The sequence below is a fragment of the Trachypithecus francoisi genome, unplaced genomic scaffold, assembly GCF_009764315.1.
Source record: "Trachypithecus francoisi isolate TF-2019V2 unplaced genomic scaffold, Tfra_2.0 Lachesis_group12, whole genome shotgun sequence".
In the NCBI taxonomy this organism is placed as follows: Eukaryota; Metazoa; Chordata; class Mammalia; order Primates; family Cercopithecidae; genus Trachypithecus; species Trachypithecus francoisi.
The window spans coordinates 4,148,171-4,164,817 of NW_022681457.1; the positions used below are offsets into that span (position 1 = coordinate 4,148,171).

Below are 16,647 nucleotides of genomic sequence, written 5' to 3' on the forward strand. Positions count from 1 at the left end.
AATTACGTCGCAGCCAGATGGCCCCCTCCACAACCCAAGGGTCCCGGTTTCCCGCCCTTCTTCCCTCAGGCCGGAGCCCATCCCCAGACCTCTGCTCTCGGGGAAACAAAGGCTAGAATTAGCCCCGTCCAGGGAAGTGAGTCAGATGCTTAGACAACAAGATAAATCTTTATTGGTGCCTCGAATCTGTGGCTTTTTCTTTTGGGACCTGGGGTTGCTTCGCCACTCCACTGCCAAGGCCAAACAGTGAGGACTTGATGAAATCGATCACCCTCCTTCGACGAAATATCCTAGGGGTGGGAGTGGGGTGCAGATCATGGAACCGGGTTGGGTAGTAATTGTGTGGGGGACACCCCTCCCAACCGCCCCCTTTGTGACTTTATTCTAGCAATTATCTAAGCCTCGCCCTTCGAAGTCCTCCTGTGCAAGCCCCCGCACTCCACCCCCAGGAAAGTCCTGCTTTCAGTCGTCAGTAGCCCCCAGACCAGCTTCTGCGTTGGGTTCCTGGAAGCCCCGCCCCTTACTCCAAGCCTAGCCAGCCTTCTTCAACGGGTTGCTCACGCAAAGATAATGCCGGTTATCAGTGCTAGGGAGCCCCAGATCAGCAGCCCCAGAAGGCGGCCTTTCAGCATTTTCTCGGGCTTCAGAGGCTGGAGAGTATTGGACGACTCCGTGGTCGCCTCCCCCGAGGTTACGATATTTGGGGACGGTTTTTCCTCCTCGATCCTTTTGGGCAACACTGTTTGAGAAAGTGTAAAGAGCAGTCCTGGCAGGGCGTGGAGCTCCTGCCCTGGCAAAGGCAAGCCCTTCCCAGTAGCCTGCCATCCCAGAGATAATCACGCCTTCAACAGTGTAAAGCCTGAACGCACCCAAGGGAACGCCTGTCCTCGGGGTCAGAGGCCACGCCCCCGGCGGGAAGCCACACCCCTTGCCCCGAAACCACACCCAACAGGAAGTCACGCCCCCATCGCCGAGGCCACGCCCCCGCCGCGGACGCCAGCTTTCCTGGGCCCTGAATCCTACACTTCTCTCAACCCCACAGCACTGACCTGTGACGCGAAAATTGATGACCGTGGCTGGACTGGAATTCACAGAGCCCAGCTCGCAGCGGTAGCTGCCTGCATCCTCTGGACCCACCATGGACTTGGTCAGGGTGGGCTCTTTCCCCTTGGACACCAAGGTCTCCGTATTGTTCCCCCAAACCTAGACCCAAGCTCAAGGGGTCACTGAGGCCTGAGGAATTCAGGGGTTGGGGGAGTACCGGGTTGAGAAGATCACAGGACCTCAGTGTGGGAGGTGGGTGTCCAGGGTGTCACTGGTCAGGGCACGGGGTCCCCAGAGGTCAGTAGAGACCACACCTGATAGACCACCCGCCTGGGTTATGAGAATCGTGGGTGCAGGCCCACAGATCCAGTACACAAGTATTGTAGTGTAGGGAGTTCAAGGGTTACAGAAGTTGAGGCCCTCACCCTGTAAAAGCTGTAATCAGTGAGGCCTTCAGAAGCCTGATGCCAGTTTAACTCACAGTCCAGGATCATATCTTCCATTTGAGGAACCTCCACATTGCGCTCTAGGGGTGAAGGAAGACCATGGGACACCCTTTCACGATTCTGTTTGTTTGGTTTTTTGTTTTTGAGATGGGATCTCGCTCTGTCGCCCAGGTTGGAGTACAGTGGCCTGATCTCGGCTCACTGCAACCTCCACTTCCCGGGTTCAAGTGATTCTCCTGCCTGAGCCTCCTGAGTATCTGGGACTACAGGCGCACACCACCACGCCCGGCTAATTTTTGTATTTTTAGTAGAGACGGGGTTTCACCATATTGGCTAGGCTGGTCTCGAACTCCTAACCTCAGGCAATCTGTCTGCCTCAGCCTCCCAAAGTGCTGGGATTACAGGCGTGAGCCACTGCGCCCGGCCTCCTTCACAGTTCTTTACCCTCCCCTAATCCTCTTACATTTTTTGTAACCCCATCTTTTCTTTCTCACTCGCTCTCTCTCTTTTTTTTTTTTTTTAGACGAAGTCTCATTCTGTCACCCAGGCTAAAGTGCAGTGGCGCCATCTTGGCTCACTGCAACCTTCACCTCCCAAGTTCAAGCAATTCTCTGCCTCAGCCTCCTGAGTAGCTGGGATTACAGGTGCCCGCCACCATGTCTGACTACTTTTTTTGTATTTTTAGTACAAAAACGATGGTTTCACCATCTTGGCCAGGCTGGTCTTGAACCTCTGACCTCGTGATTCACCTGCCTCAGCCTCCCAAAGTGCTGGGATTACAGGCGTGAGCCAGCTCGCCCGGACTCTTTTTTTTTTGACAAGGTCTCACTCTTTTGCCCAGGCTGGAGTGCAGTGGTATGATCGTAGCTCACTGCAGTCTCCAACTCCTGGGTCCAGGCAATCCTCCTGCCTCAGCCTTCCAAGTATCTGGGACTACAGGAACACACCTGGCTGATTTTTAAATTTTTTTGTAGAGATGGGGTCTCGCTATGTTGCCCAGGCTGATCTCAAACTCCTGGCTTCCCGATCCTCCCGTCTCAGCCTCTCAAAGTGCCGGGATTATAGGTGTGAGCCACTGTACCCGGCCTAAACCCTGCCTTTTCTTGTCTACTGCCCCCACACCCCCATCTAAGCTCTCTCTAGTCTGTCTCTCCTATCGCCTCACCCCACCTGCACCAATTCCTCCTGCTGGGTACAGTTCTCTCACCCCCACAATCGTAGGACTTTCGACAAGCATGAACCTCCTTTTTGCAGTTCTTGCACCAGATCAGAGTTTGCAACATCACACCTGGAGGGGCAGAGTCAAGGATTGTATTTGCCCACTAAGGGGCATGGCTAAAAGAAGAGGTCAGGGCCAAGGGCTGGGGCCAGGTCATCTACGACATTCCTAGATGGTCAGAGGAAGGGACAGGACCAGGACGCAGGTGGGTAGGAAGTGGACTCCAACAAGGCTCAGTAAAGAGTGTAAGTAAAGGTCGGGCGTGGTGGCTTACTCCTGTAATCCCAGCACTTTGGGAGGCCGAAGTGGGCAGATCACAAGGTCAGGAGTTCAAGACCAGCCTGACCAACATGGTGAAACGCTGTCTCTACTAAAAATACAAAAATTAGCTGGGTGTGGTGGGCAGCACCTGTAATCCCAGCTACTTAGGGGGGCTGAGGCAGGAGAATCGTTTGAACCTGGGAGGCGGAAGTTGCAGTGAGCCGTGATCGTGCCACTGCACTCCAGCCTGGGCAACAGGGTGAGACTGTCTTAAAAAAAAAAAAAAAAAGGGTGTAAGTAGAATATGACCTGCTCCCCAAGAAATCCAAGGTGGAAAAAGAATACTGGAGACCCAGGAACCTCTCCAAGGCAGAGAATGACAAAACCACCAGGATCCAAAAAGGCGAGTGGGGAAGCTGACTATTCAGAGGGCAGGATGAGGAATAGAGCGTTAACTTCTGTAATCCAGACTCACCACATTTGTTGGGACAATAAGCTGTGTCAAAAGAGAAAAAGAGAGAAAGAGATGACAGAGTCAGATTTCTAAATGAAAGATGATGGAAGAGGGGGTTTGGGGAAGAGCTGGGCTTTGGGCTCTTGGGTTTGAGGGAGAAAAGACTTGGGTCTGAAGGAGGAGGCAGTTGGAGAAGCTGAGGAACTGGGCTTGGAGAAGTAAGGGGCTGGAGACAGGGACTCTTGGATAGTGGAAAGAGGAGCTGGGGGACACGGACTCCCATTTTCTCTCACCCTCTTTTTGGAATCGAGCAACATAGGTGGCAAAGGTTTCCTTTTGCAAGTGCAACATCCAAAATAGCTCCTTCACGAAGAGATCACCTGGGAAGACACAGGAACCCCCAGTCCCACGTGTGAGGTGCTGCAGTTTGCTTCCGCCTGCAGAGTCTGGCAGTCTACTTCCTGGCCTTCTCAGGAAAGGGCACTAAAATTGGCCGTCTAACATAATGCCAGCCGCTGGGCTAAGCAATGCATATTTTGGGGGATGGGGGAGGGTCTTACTCTGCCACCCAGGCTGGAGTGCAGTGGTGCAATCATGGCTCACTGCAGCCTCAACCTCCTGGACTCAAGCAATCCTCCCGCCTCAACCCTCCAGGTAGCTAGGACTACAGGCATACACCACCGTGCCCAGGTTATATATATAGTATTTTTTGTAGAGACAAGGTTTCACCATGTTGGCCAGGCTGGTCTTGAACTATGGAGCTCAAGCAATCTGTCTGCCTCAGCCTCCCAAAGTGCCGGGATTATAGGCATGAGCTACCGTGCCCGGCCAGCAATACACATTGAAACTGAACAACTGAGGGAGCATTTTAGAGCCAAGGGAGCTTCAAAGTCCTTTGCTCAAGGCCATACAGCTAGGAAGTGGCAGAGCGGGCATTTGAACCTAGGCAGTCTGGCCCCACAGCCTAGTATCTGACCAAGAGACCAGGCAGCACTAATGCTGGCTTCCCTGAGAGATTCTGGACCCCTACTCCCTTGGTGCATTTACCTTTTACATCACTGTCTGTGATGCGTTTCAGATCCTTCAGCAAACTCCAGGACCCCTTTTGCAGTGTGGCCTCGTCTGTCAGGGGAGATACAACGCCAGATTCCAGCCTTACTGTCTCATTGGCTCGCCTAATCTTAGAAACTACAACACCCATGAGGCCACTGGGCAAGGATAGGCCTGGTTAAGGATTCAGTCGCCCGTTGCCTTCTGGGAGTTGTAGTTTTATTACATAAAATCGCCGGATAAGGATAGGGAAAACAGTATTTACCAGCCCCGGGAAACCTCAGAATCTGCATCTCAGCCTTCTCCATTCCCGAATCCCGGAGACCTTGCTGTCAGCCTCTTCCTCCCCCTGGTCTTATCTCCCTCCTTCCCTTTCCCAGGATCCAGGGGTCCGTGGTCCCCCCCTGCCCTCACCAACGACCCCCATATAGGTATCCTCATTAAGCGACAGTTCCTGGAAATCCTTCACGGCTTTCTCTACCCTTTCCATCATGGCTTTGTGATGCTTCGCATCCAAGTGGCCAGGCAGATAATCTTTCTCCAGGGACTTTAGCGCCAGCACGACAGACGGGTCACATATAACACACTCCTCGGCAGGAAGCAAGCAACCGGCCAGCGCCGCACACAGGAGGGTAAAATGCGGCCCCATTGCAGCCGGCGCGCACAGTTCCCGAAGACCGTTAGGAAGGGTGCTCTCACCCCAAACCCAGAGCAGGAGAACGCTAAACGGAGAAAAGCCAAAATCCATCTTAAGAAATCCCACTGGGTTCCCTATCCATGGGGTCCCCAAACCGCGAAAAGAGGATCTTCAGGAAATCTCCAGATAAAGAGGACCTATGTCCTTCATCAAATGCCTCCGAAGTGTGAAACTGAGCCCCAACCCAGGGGACCCCAAATTTAGGGTTCTCACTGCATCCCAATTGAGAGATCAGAAAAACTGTTAAACAGGAAGCATTCATAAGTCTCCAAACTCAGGACCTGGAATCTCCCAACCCCATGCGCCCCTTCCCAAAAATCCCAAACTATGGAATTTTCCAAGTCCCCAGATTGACGTGATCCTGAATTCCAACCCTTAAGTGCAACACTGAGGCACTCCCCCGCCAGCCCCCAAAAACCTGTTGAACCTCAAGCTGAAGATTCAAAGCCCAAACCAATAAATCATCTAACACAGACCCAACCACGGTACTGTCAAACTCGGAAGTCCTTCAAAACCAAAACACATTCCGAATTCCTAAACCTGGGGACCGTACTAAGACTTAAGCAAGACTTCATGCGGTCCTCCAGACCCGGGGGGCCCTTGTTCACCCTTCCCCAAAACTAACGGGCTCCCAATTTGCAGGGCGCACCCTTCTGCTTAGAAAAAGGAGCCCCGGTGCGTCCCGAACAGTGATGCACCCTAAACAGCCGCTCCCTGACCTTGATTTCTGACTTGTGGCTTCCAACACTAGGGTTGGTTGAGGAGCCCGGTCCAGGTTCTGAGGGCTTTTAAAGAAGAACCCGGGGTCATGACCACCTACGCTAATTTTCCCAGGGCTAAAATCAAGGATTTTGTTGGGGACGAAGGTAAGGTTGGTTGCGTGAAATCGAGAGCTTTTCGATGGGGATCTGAGTCACGGAGGATCCCCTCTCCACAGGGAAGTCCTGCAACCACCCGCTGCGAGCTTCTCACATTGGGGCCCGAATTCCCTTATCGATATTCCTTGGGTGTTCCTTGGCCCCACCCAGAAACCCAACTCTGTCTGATTGGACTGCAACAAAGGGAGGCCCCGCCTATCGCTCTATGACGTCACAGAGGCTGTAGCCTTTTTGGACTAGAACTTTCCCGGCATCTACCGAAGAGGAAGGCTCCTGACTGCTCTGGCTTCCAGAGTCAAGGACCGGACTCTAGCGTTCAGCTTTCTCCCCTCTCCTTGCCCCAGGACCCAGGCTTTGGGCTAGATCCGGCCCCCCAAGCCGCTGCCGCCCCTACCGCGGTCCTTAGACACGGCTGTCGAGCTACGAAGTGGACGTTTTAGCCATAAGACTACGATTCCCAAAATGTCCTGGGGCCTCTTTCTCGGTAGCTGATTAGCGCTGCCAACCCCATAGCTTTCCGGGAAATGTAGTTCAATGATAATCCGTTCGCTCCCTCCTCCGCCTCTTTACCCCACGCGGAGGTCCCAGCGGGAGGAGAGGACTGGGGGCCAATACTGAGGGTCCAGAAGAGAGCAACTGGGGGCTCAGACGTTTGGGTCCTGGAAAGTCTGTCTCTCCTATGTGACTGAAACAGGGAACCAGAAAAACAGGGACCACAACTCTCACAACTCCAGCAACAAGGAGCTGTCAGATCTAAGTAGGGACAGTACTCCCAATCACGAGTAATAAAAATCCTCAGGGCCGGGCGCGGTGGCTCATGCCTGTAATCCCAGCACTTTGAGAGGCCGAGGTGGGCGGATTGCCTGCGGTCAGGAGTTCGAGACCAGCCTGGCTAACATGGTGAAACCCCGTCTCTACTAAAAATACAAAAATTAGCTGGACATGGTGGCACACATCTGTAGTCCCAGCTACTCGGGAGGCTGAGGTAGGAGAATCACTTGAACCCGAGAGGTGGAGGTTGCAGTGAGCCGAGATCACACCACAGCACTCCAGCTTGGGTGACTCGGTCTCAAAAAAAAGTCTTCAGAAACACCCACCTTTTCCTCCACTCTCTTACACACACACAAACACACCACACACACACACACACACACACACACACACGGCAGCTCTGACTCCAAAAAAGCTGCAGAGACAGAGGTTGGTGCTGTAGAGTTTTAATTCATACCTCCTGCTCTCTTACCTGTGGCAGCTGAGTTGGGAACAGTGCTATAACTGTAACAATTGTACTGTAAGTGTAACTCCCTGATAAGCCTGGAGGCATGGGATCCTGGATGAGTAGCTAGGGGATGTGATCACAGTTGACTAAGTCTAAGATTTCTTCTGGCCGGGCGCAGTGGCTCAAGCCTGTAATCCCAGCACTTTGGGAGGCCAAGACGGGCGGATCACCAGGTCAGGAGATCAAGACCATCCTGGCTAACACGGTGAAACCCCGTCTCTACTAAAAAATACAAAAAAAAAAAAAACTAGCCGGGCGAGGTGGCGGGTGCCTGTAGTCCCAGCTACTCGGGAGGCTGAGGCAGGAGAATGGCATAAACCCGGGAGGCGGAGCTTGCGGTGAGCTGACATCTGGCCACTGCACTCCAGCCTGGGCGACAGAGCGAGACTCCGTCTCAAAAAAAAAAAAAAAAAAAAAGATTTCTTCTTTCACCTGCCAAAAAAAAAGCAAGGGACTCCTGAGATCGCGACAATCCTGTCCACCTTGGCCAGACCTCATGCTCCCGCCTGGATTTGAGGCTGGGTCCAGTGTCTGCATGCCTTTAGATCCTTTTATCTCAGACCTGCCCAAAGCATGTAGTGGTTCTGGGAGTTCATGGGCAGACAATGGTTAGCAATGAGCACAGTGCCTGCCAGTTTGTCACAAGCACAGAGGGTGTGTTTATGCCTCCACACTTCCAGAAAACAGATCCCAGACCCCCAGCGGCCCACCTGCAGAGAAAGACCATCTTCCTTCATTGTGAGAGGAAATCTGAACTCAGACCCAATATATGGAGCTCTGGCAGTTAATGAGCTTAAAAAAAAGTGTCCCTGGATCCCTGGAAAGTTCTGCTCCAGAAGCTGCACCATTTTAGCAGTGATCCCTCACCCCACTTTCACATTTTAGCCTGTCTGCTCAAAACAAACAAACAAAAAGTCTTTGAGGGGCTGGAGGGCTGGCTGGACAGTCCTGCTCTGCTCACCAACTACCCCAGCTTCTCCAGAGACTGTGAACAGAGCAAGACGCTGGCCAACTAGAGATGGTTTGTTTTCCATCTCGATTTTTCCAGCAATGCTGGGGCATTCATTAGATGCTACAATTAGGTTGTACATTCATTAGATTCTTCACTTGGCCAGGTGTGCTGGTTCATGTCTGTAATCCCAGCATTCTGGGAGGCCAAGGTGGGAGAATTGCTTGAGCCCAGGAGTTCAAGAACAGCCTGGGCAATATCACAAGACCTTGTCTCTACAAAAATTAAAAAAAATTATCCGGGCTGGGCATGGTGGCTCACACCTGTAATGCCAGCACTGTGGGAGTCCGAGGCGGGCGGACCACGAGGTCAGGAGATTGAGACCATCCTGGCTAACACAGTGAAACCCCATCTCTACTAAAAATACAAATAAAAATTAGCAGGCCGTGCGCGGTGGCTCAAGCCTGTAATCCCAGCACTGTGGGAGGCCGAGACGGGCGGATCACGAGGTCAGGAGATCGAGACCATCCTGGCTAACACAGTGAAACCCCGTCTCTACTAAAAAAATACAAAAAACTAGCCGGGCGTAGTGGCGGGCGCCTGTAGTCCCAGCTACTCGGGAGGCTGAGGCAGGAGAATGGCGTAAACCCGGGAGGCGGAGCTTGCAGTGAGCTGAGATCCGGCCACTGCACTCCAGCCTGGGCGACAGAGCCAGACTCCGTCTCAAAAAAAAAAAAAAAAAAAATTAGCTGGGTGTGGTGGCAGTCGCCTGTAGTCCCAGCTACTCCAGAGGCGGAGGCAGAATGGCATGAACTTGGGAGGCGGAGCTTTCAGTGAGCTGAGATGGCGCCACTGCACTCTGGCCTGGGCTACAGAGTGAGACTCCGTCTCAAAAAATATATATAAATAAATAAATTAAAAATTAAAAAAAATTATCCGAGCCGGGCACTGTGGCTCACGCCAGTAATCCCAGCACTTTGGGAGGCCGAGGCAGGTGGATCATAAGGTCAAGAGATCGAGACCATCCTGGCCAACATAAAAATACAAAAATTAGCTGGGCATGATGGCGTGTGCCTGTAGTCCCAGCTACTCAGGAGGCTGAGGCAGGAGATTGGCTTGAACCCAGAAGGCGGAGGTTGCAGTGAGCCAAGATCACGCCACTGCATTCCAACCTGGGCAACAGGGCGAGACCCTGTCTCCAAAAACAAAAACTAAAAAGATTCTTCACCTTAGTTATCTGGATTTCCAGAACCCCATCCTGTCTCTAAGGGCCCTGCAGGGATCTTCACAGGCATCAAATCTGGCCCTCTCTAGAAGACGTCTCCCTCTAGAATCACTCCAGAAACACAGAAGGGGACTTGGTGAATGCTTGCTCTGGACCAATCATATTTTCCTTCAGTCTTTGGAGGACCCAAGGGAGAAGTAACCCCTCTTCTAGAATAGACCAGAGGGAGAGTTCCCTATTCCTGGGGGCAGCCATCTGGAAGTACTGTAGATACGGGCTGGGAAGAGCAGGTGGGCACTGTGGCTTCTAGAACTGCCTGCCAGCCATCAGGAAAAGATGTTTTGCTAGTTCTAGAATGTTCGGACAGTTCCAGAAAGGTCCCCCTTCTCTCCAACTCTCCCAACTAGAATCGCTCTGGAAACGGACACCCATTTGCTACGGGAACACCACAGACTTCTCCAGAAGATGCCAAGCCTCTAGAGCCATGTACTGCTGGCTCTAGAAAGATCAGGCTATTTCAGAAAGTCTCCCTGGCTCTCAAGGCTCCAGAGTGGAGACAAGTCTGCATTAATGCCCACCCACTCGGGCAGGAAGGCAGCCTCTGGCTTAAAGATCTTCAGGAACTCAGAGTCTGGCAGGGTGAAGTTGGCCAGGTAGACAGTGTCTCCACCAGCCAGGTAGGCAGCCCAGAAGCCGAAGGTGCCAATGGTCATAATGGTGTGGTTGCACTGTGTGAGCAGGGCAAAGTCTTTCCACGGTGTAGCCTCCTGTCCATCGCCAGCGAACGTCACATCGCCGTGGGAGGTGTCCATGTTTTCTTTACACCACTCCATGCCGTTGCTGGTAACCACAAAAACGGGGGCTTCGTGCCGTGCCCGGAACCAGTCCATGGCCTGCCGGAGGTAGGCGCTGTCGCCCACCACACCCTTCCAGCGCTGAGGCATAACCTGCAGATAGTCCCCACGGCGCACGTGGACGCCCACAAAGGTGCGCGGGCGGTCCCCCGTGTGGCCCAGGCGGAGCTGAGCCAGCGCACTCTGCGCCTCTTCCCGAAGGTGGTCGTGCAGGGTGAACTCCCTGCGGATCTGTTCCCGGAGATGGTGGAAGAAAGTCCAAGAGCAGGGGAAGCCAGAGAGCTTCAGGAAAGGATCCCTCAAGTCCGCATACTCCTCCGACATCCAGTCGTGAAGCTGCAGCTCCCGCCACGGCGTGCGGCTGTCCACTTCTGGGGCCAGCACGGGCAGGGTGATGCGGAAGACCGGCGCCAGGGCGGCATGCATGGCAGGCAGGATGAAGGCCCGGCGGCCATTGAGCTGGGCCAGAGCCAGCAGCGTGGCATACTGTCCCATCTGATTACCAAACCGACCATCGGGATAGATAGTCCAGGTGCCGGAGAGGGAGGCAGAGTTCTGGGGACAGGAAGAGGAGGTGTTGGGGCCCATCGGGGTACCCGGCAGGCAGAAGATGGCCACCGGGGGTGTCACCAGGCGGCGGTCTGGACACAGGATCGACAGGCCTAGGCCATGTGGAAAGCTGTCTTGGTGGATATGGAGGAAGAAGGAGAGTGCAGAGAGGACACAGACTAGCAGGAAGGCCAGGCAGAGCTGACGCCGGCTCGGGGGCCACATGGCTGCAGAGGAGGAAAGGTGAATTAGCAAATACACAGAGACTGAGGAGGGGAGGCTGCGGAGGGATGTGGGGGAAGGGAGGTGCCTGGGGTGCAGCACTCCTTAGTCCCAGGGAAAGAGGAAGTCAAAGGTTTAGACTCCTGGGGCTGAGGTAGGGAGCGCCGGAGTCCTAGGTTTGAGGGATGAGAGCCTTGGAATTTCGGGGCATGGGGATTGGAAAACAAGTGGTTTTCAAGATAGCCAGGATTTGGCTGGGCGCTGTGGCCCACACCTCTAATTCCAGCATATTGAGAGGCCGAGATGGGAGGATCCCTTGAGCCTAGGAGTTCAAGATCAGCCTGGGCAACAGAGCAAGACTCCGCTTTTACAAAAAAATTTTAAAATTAGCTTGGCATGGGCCAGGAGGGGTGGCTCACACCTGTAATTCCGGCACTTTGGGAGGCCAAGGCGGGCGGATCACCTGAGGTCCGGAGTGGGAGACCAGCCTGACCAACATGGAGAAACCCTGTCTCTACTTAAAATACAAAAGTAGCCGAGACGGGCGGATCACGAGGTCAGGAGATCGAGACCATCCTGGCTAACACGGTGAAACCCCATCTCTACTAAAAATACAAAAACTAGCCGGGCGAAGTGGCGGGCGCCTGTAGTCCCAGCTACTCGGGAGGCTGAGGCAGGAGAATGGTGTAAACCCAGGAGGCGGAGCTTGCAGTGAGCTGAGATCCGGCCACTGCACTCCAGTCCGGGCGACAGAGCGAGACTCCGCCTCAAAAAAAAAAAAAAAAAAAAAAAAAAAGTAGCCAGGCGTGGTGGCGCATGCCTGTAATCCCAGCTACTAGGGAGGCTGAGGCAGGAGAATCGCTTGAACCCGGGAGGCGGGGGTTGTGGTGAGCCGAGATCGTGCCATTACACTCAAGTCTGGGCAACAAGAGTGAAATTCCGTCCCCCCCCCCAAAAAAAAATTAGTTTGGCATGGCGGCACGTGTCTGTGGTTTCAGCTACACCGGATGCTAAGGCCTCCCCCGGAGCTCACAATGAGCGCGATAGCACCACTGACTGCACTCCAGCTTGGGCGACAGAGAGGGACCCTCTCTTAAAAAAAAAAAAAAGCAAAACAGACAGCCATGGTCCAGGTTCCTGCACCTTTCCTGCAGGAATCTCGAGTCTCCCCTCCTGTAAGGTCCGCTGATACTGGACTCTTCCATCAGCCTGTTTCTCAGGAGTGCCTGTCTGTGAGGGGCAAAATCCACCACAGAGGTGGTGATGGGAAGCGATAGTCCAAGTAAAACAAGAGAGGCTGGAGGGTCAGGAGCGGAAGAAGCATCTTGGTTCCTGGAGGAGTAATGGCTGGGGAGGTGGCCGGAGAGTCCTAGGGCCTTAGGAAGACCTGGAGAAGAGGTTGGCGTGCACCGCCTGGCTCTGAAGGAGTTGTTGCTGGGTCCCAGGCACCGGCAGTCCCCACTTACCCGAGCTGCTTGCAGGTGGCAGATCCACAGTCCGCTTTGCGTGGCCGGAGCGCGCCCTCTACAAAGGCAGGCCACATCCGGCCGCCCCTGGAACGCCAGGCGTCCGGCTCTTCGGCCTCGCAGCCCTCCCCTCCGCGCAGCCTGTCCGGACTGGCAGGGAGGGCTTGGGGAGGGGAGGAAGGAGGGGGCGCGGCCGGGAGTTTCGCAGCGTCCGCCTTCCCGGGCTGGGCAGATGGCTGGAAGGTGGAGGCCCGCCCCTCACTTGGCGCCGAGCCCCAGCGCCCGGGGCTAGGGCGATGGCCCCTGGACCCACCGCTCCCCAGATCGGGGATGTGGGGGACCACGCCCTGCCCCTCCGCCCCGGCATTGACCTGCGTGAAGGCTTCACCCGGGGCAGCCTACCTGGCTTGCGAGCAGCCGCGGCATCATTGCGTGGACCCGGAGACGGAGCTCCCAGTTGCAATGCTCGAGCCGGGAGGTCCAATCCGCCGCCCTCTCCCTTCTGATGCCAGGGCTTAGAGTCGGCCCCCGGCACCTGGGTGCGTCAAGCCTGGCCACGCCCCAGCGGCTTGGCAGGGCCCCGGCACCTGGTCCCGGCGAGTGGAGCGATAGTCCGCCCCCGGCTGCATCCTCCTGGGGAATGGAGAACCTGTTTGCCAGGCTGCCGCGGGAGCGCGCGAGGGCCTCCAGCCTGCAGGTGCCCCCCGCGCCCACCAGGGTCTCCGATCTCCCACCCACCCAACCCGCCGTCCACACTCAAATTCCAGAATCCCAGCTCCTAGTCACTCCTTTTAGGGAATTCTAGGGTCCCGTGCTAAACTGCTGCTTTCCAGACCTGCATTGCACCGAGGCAACCATTCCAATGCTGGAGACCGGAGTGGAACAGGATCTGTTTCCCATGCCGTCAGCGGGGGCCGTGGTTGCGGGCGCCAGAAACAAAGGCCTCTGCCCGCTTGTCACCTAAATAAAGCATTTTCTCTGGTCCAAGGCCCACCTCCAGCATCGCCAACCCCAAGCAGGGCGGCTGATGTAGGGTCCAGCCCTACGGGGCTTTGAGGGTATTCTTCCCCTGTGCGGAGACGAGAGATTGTAAGAAATAAAGACACAAGACAAAGAGATAGAAAACAGCTGGGCCCGGGGGACTGCTACCACCAAGACGCGGAGAGCGGTAGTGGCCCTGAATGGCTGGGCGCGCTGATATTTGTTGCATACAAGACAAGGGGGCAGAGTAAGGAGGGTGAGTCCTCCAGGTGATTGATAAGGTCAAGCAAGTCACGTGATCACGGGACAGGGGCTCTTACCTTTTAGGTAGCTGAAGCAGAGAGGGAAGGCAGCATCAGCGTTAGGGAAGGCAGCATCAGCGTTTTCTTCTATGCACTTATAAGAAAGATGAAAGACTTTAAGACATTCATTATTTCTTTTTTTTTTTTTTTTTTGAGACGGAGTCTGGCTCTGTCGCCCAGGCTGGAGTGCAGTGGCCGGATCTCAGCTCACTGCAAGCTCCACCTCCTGGGTTTCCGCCATTCTGCCTCAGCCTCCCAGTAGCTGGGACTACAGGCGCCCGCCACCTCACCCGGCTAGGTTTTGTTTTTGTATTTTTTAGTAGAGAAGGGGTTTCACCGTGTTAGCCAGGATGGTCTCGATCTCCTGACCTCGTGATCCGCCCGTCTCGGCCTCCCAAAGTGCTGGGATTACAGGCTTGAGCCACCGCGCCCGGCCCTAAGACTTTCATTATTTCTTCTACTGCTATCTACTACGAACTTCAAAGAGGAAGCAGGAGTACAGGAGGAACATGAAAGTGGACAAGGAGCACCACCACTGAAGCACAGCACCACCACTGAAGCACAGCACCACCGGCAGATGTTTAAACCTCTGGATGACTGCGGGCAGGCCCGGATAATATCCAGCCTTCCACAAGGAGATGGTGGAGCAAAGTGTTCCCTGACTCCTCCAAGGAAAGGAGATTGCCTTTCACGGTCTGTTAAGTAACGGGGGTCCTTCCCAGACACTGGCCTTACCGCTTGATCAAGGAGCCCTCAAGCAGCCCTTATGCGGGTGTGACAGAAGGCTCACTTCTTGCCTTCTAGGTCACTTCTCACAATGTCCCTTCAGCACCTGACCCTATGCCCACCGTTACTTCTTGGTTATATTAATAATACAACAAAGAGTAATGGTAAAAGCTAATGATTAATAATGTTTACACTAATGATTGATAATGTCATGATCATCTCTATATCTAATTTGTATAATGACTATTCTTATTCTTTTTTTTTTTTTTTTTTTTGAGACGGAGTCTAGCTCTATCGCCCAGGCTGGAGTGCAGTGGCTGGATCTCAGCTCACTGCAAGCTCCGCCTCCGGGGTTCATGCCATTCTCCTGCCTCAGCCTCCCAGGTAGCTGGGACTACAGGCGCCGCCACCTCGCCCGGCTAGTTTTTTGTAGTTTTTAGTAGAGACGGGGTTTCACCGTGTTAGCCAGGATGGTCTCGATCTCCTGACCTCGCGATCCGCCCGTCTTGGCCTCCCAAAGTGCTAGGATTACAGGCTTGAGCCACCGCGCCCGGCCGACTATTCTTATTCTAACTATTTTCTTTATTATATGGAAACAGTTTGTGCCTTCAGTCTCTTGCCTTGGCACCTGGGTAATCCTCCACCCACAGACTGACCCTCACATTCAAGATACATCAATGTCAAGGACTCAGCAGTTTGACTGGATTCCCAGAAGTTTAACCATCATCTAGGATCCAGGCTCAGGACTCCCAGCACCCAGACCCTTCCAGTCACACCCAGCAGTCCAGACTCCCAGCCCCTCCTCCCTCAGACCCAGGAGCCCAGGTTCCCCAGCCCATCCTCCTTCAGACCCAGGAGTCCAGGCCCCAGTCCCTCTTTCCTCAGACCCAGGAGTCCAGACCCCCAGCCCCTCCTCCCTCAGACCCAGGAGTCCAGACCTCCAGCCCCTCCTCCCTCAGACCCAGGAGTCCAGACACCCAGCCCCTCCTCCCTCAGACCCAGGAGTCTAGACCCACAGGCCCTCCTCCCTCAAACCCAGGGGTCCAGGCCCCCAGCCCCTCCTCCCTCAGACCCAGGAGTCCAGACCCACAGGCCCTCCTCCCTCAGACCCAGGAGCCCAGGCCCCAGTCCCTCTTTCCTCAGACCCAGGAGTCCAGACCCCCAGCCCCTCCTCCCTCAGACCCAGGAGTCCAGGTTTTCTAGGCCCTCCTCCCTCAGATCCATGAGTCCAGACCCCCAGCCTCTCCCCTCTCAGACCCAGGAGTCCAGATCCCCAACCCCTCCTCCCTCAGACCCAGGAGTCCTGGCTCTAGTCCCTTTCCTCAGACCCAGGAGTCCAGACCCCCAGCCCTTCCTCCTTCAGATCCAGGAGTCCAGGCCCCCAGCCTCTCCTCCCTCAGACCCAGGAGTCCAGGCCCCCAGCCTCTCCTCCCTCAGACCCAGGAGTCCAGGCCCCCAGCCCTTCCTCCTTCAGATCCAGGAGTCCAGGCCCCCAGCCCTCCTCCCTCAGACCCAGGAGTCCAGACCCCCAGCCCTCCTCCCTCAGACCCAGGAGCCCAGACCCCTAGCCCCTCCTCCCTCACACCCACAAGTCCAGACCCTCAGCCCAGGAGGCCAGGTTCCCCAGCCCCTCCTCCCTCAGACCCAGGAGTCCAGGCCCCCAGTCCTTCCTACCTCAGACCCACAAGTCCAAGTTTTCCAGGCGCTCCTCCCTCAGACCCAGGAGTCCAGAACCCCAGCCCTCCTCCCTCAGACGTAGAAGTCCTAATCTTAGGCCGGGCGCGGTGGCTCAAGCCTGTAATCCCAGCACTTTGGGAGGCCGAGACGGGCGGATCACGAGGTCAGGAGATCGAGACCATCCTGGCTAATACGGTGAAACCCCGTCTCTACTAAAAAATACAAAAAACTAGCCGGGCGACGAGGCGGGCGCCTGTAGTCCCAGCTACTCGGGAGGCTGAGACAGGAGAATGGCATGAACCCGGGAGGCGCAGCTTGCAGTGAGCTGAGAGCCGGCCACTGCACTTCAGCCTGGGCGGCAGAGCAAG

At 55.0% G+C, this 16,647-nt stretch overlaps 2 protein-coding genes across 8 annotated transcripts; both read right to left on the minus strand.

The window, feature by feature from the left end:
* Positions 1-99: 99 nt before the first annotated feature.
* On the minus strand, positions 100-6,193 carry IZUMO1 (izumo sperm-egg fusion 1). Of its 5 annotated transcripts, none has more exons than XM_033223921.1 (10): positions 5,992-6,193; positions 4,889-5,196; positions 4,472-4,546; positions 3,718-3,804; positions 3,446-3,466; positions 2,698-2,778; positions 1,470-1,570; positions 1,050-1,203; positions 562-739; positions 150-290 (listed from the first exon to the last, which is right to left on the minus strand). In XM_033223921.1, exons 2-10 carry the CDS (start codon positions 5,121-5,123, stop codon positions 170-172), a joined length of 1,053 nt encoding a protein of 350 aa, XP_033079812.1. In that variant the 5' UTR covers positions 5,124-5,196; positions 5,992-6,193; the 3' UTR covers positions 150-169. The 5 variants fall into 5 exon arrangements, with proteins under 5 accessions (XP_033079813.1, XP_033079815.1, XP_033079812.1 ...); XM_033223920.1 differs by having other exon boundaries at positions 5,891-6,193; XM_033223923.1 differs by having other exon boundaries at positions 180-290; positions 525-739; positions 5,891-6,193.
* A 3,187-nt stretch (positions 6,194-9,380) lies between these two features.
* FUT1 (fucosyltransferase 1 (H blood group)) lies at positions 9,381-14,104 on the minus strand. 3 transcript variants are annotated; one of them, XM_033223926.1, is made up of 4 exons: positions 13,429-14,104; positions 12,996-13,226; positions 12,594-12,829; positions 9,381-11,132 (listed from the first exon to the last, which is right to left on the minus strand). In XM_033223926.1, the coding sequence occupies exon 4, from the start codon at positions 11,128-11,130 to the stop codon at positions 10,015-10,017; it is 1,116 nt and encodes a 371-aa protein (XP_033079817.1). In that variant the 5' UTR covers positions 11,131-11,132; positions 12,594-12,829; positions 12,996-13,226; positions 13,429-14,104; the 3' UTR covers positions 9,381-10,014. The 3 variants fall into 3 exon arrangements, with proteins under 3 accessions (XP_033079817.1, XP_033079819.1, XP_033079818.1); XM_033223928.1 differs by lacking the exon at positions 12,594-12,829; XM_033223927.1 differs by lacking the exons at positions 12,996-13,226; positions 13,429-14,104 and having other exon boundaries at positions 12,594-12,985.
* Between the last annotated feature and the right edge of the window lie 2,543 nt (positions 14,105-16,647).

Coding starts and splice junctions, on each gene's coding strand:
- FUT1 (XM_033223928.1), bottom strand. CDS start 11,130: ATGTGGCCCCCGAGCCGGCGTCAGCTCTGCCTGGCCTTCCTGCTAGTC.
- IZUMO1 (XM_033223921.1), bottom strand. CDS start 5,123: ATGGGGCCGCATTTTACCCTCCTGTGTGCGGCGCTGGCCGGTTGCTTG. Junction 1,571..2,697: donor AAAGTCCTACGATTGTGGGG/GTGAGAGAACTG, acceptor CTTCACCCCTAG/AGCGCAATGTGGAGGTTCCT. Junction 1,204..1,469: donor CTGATTACAGCTTTTACAGG/GTGAGGGCCTCA, acceptor GCTTGGGTCTAG/GTTTGGGGGAACAATACGGA.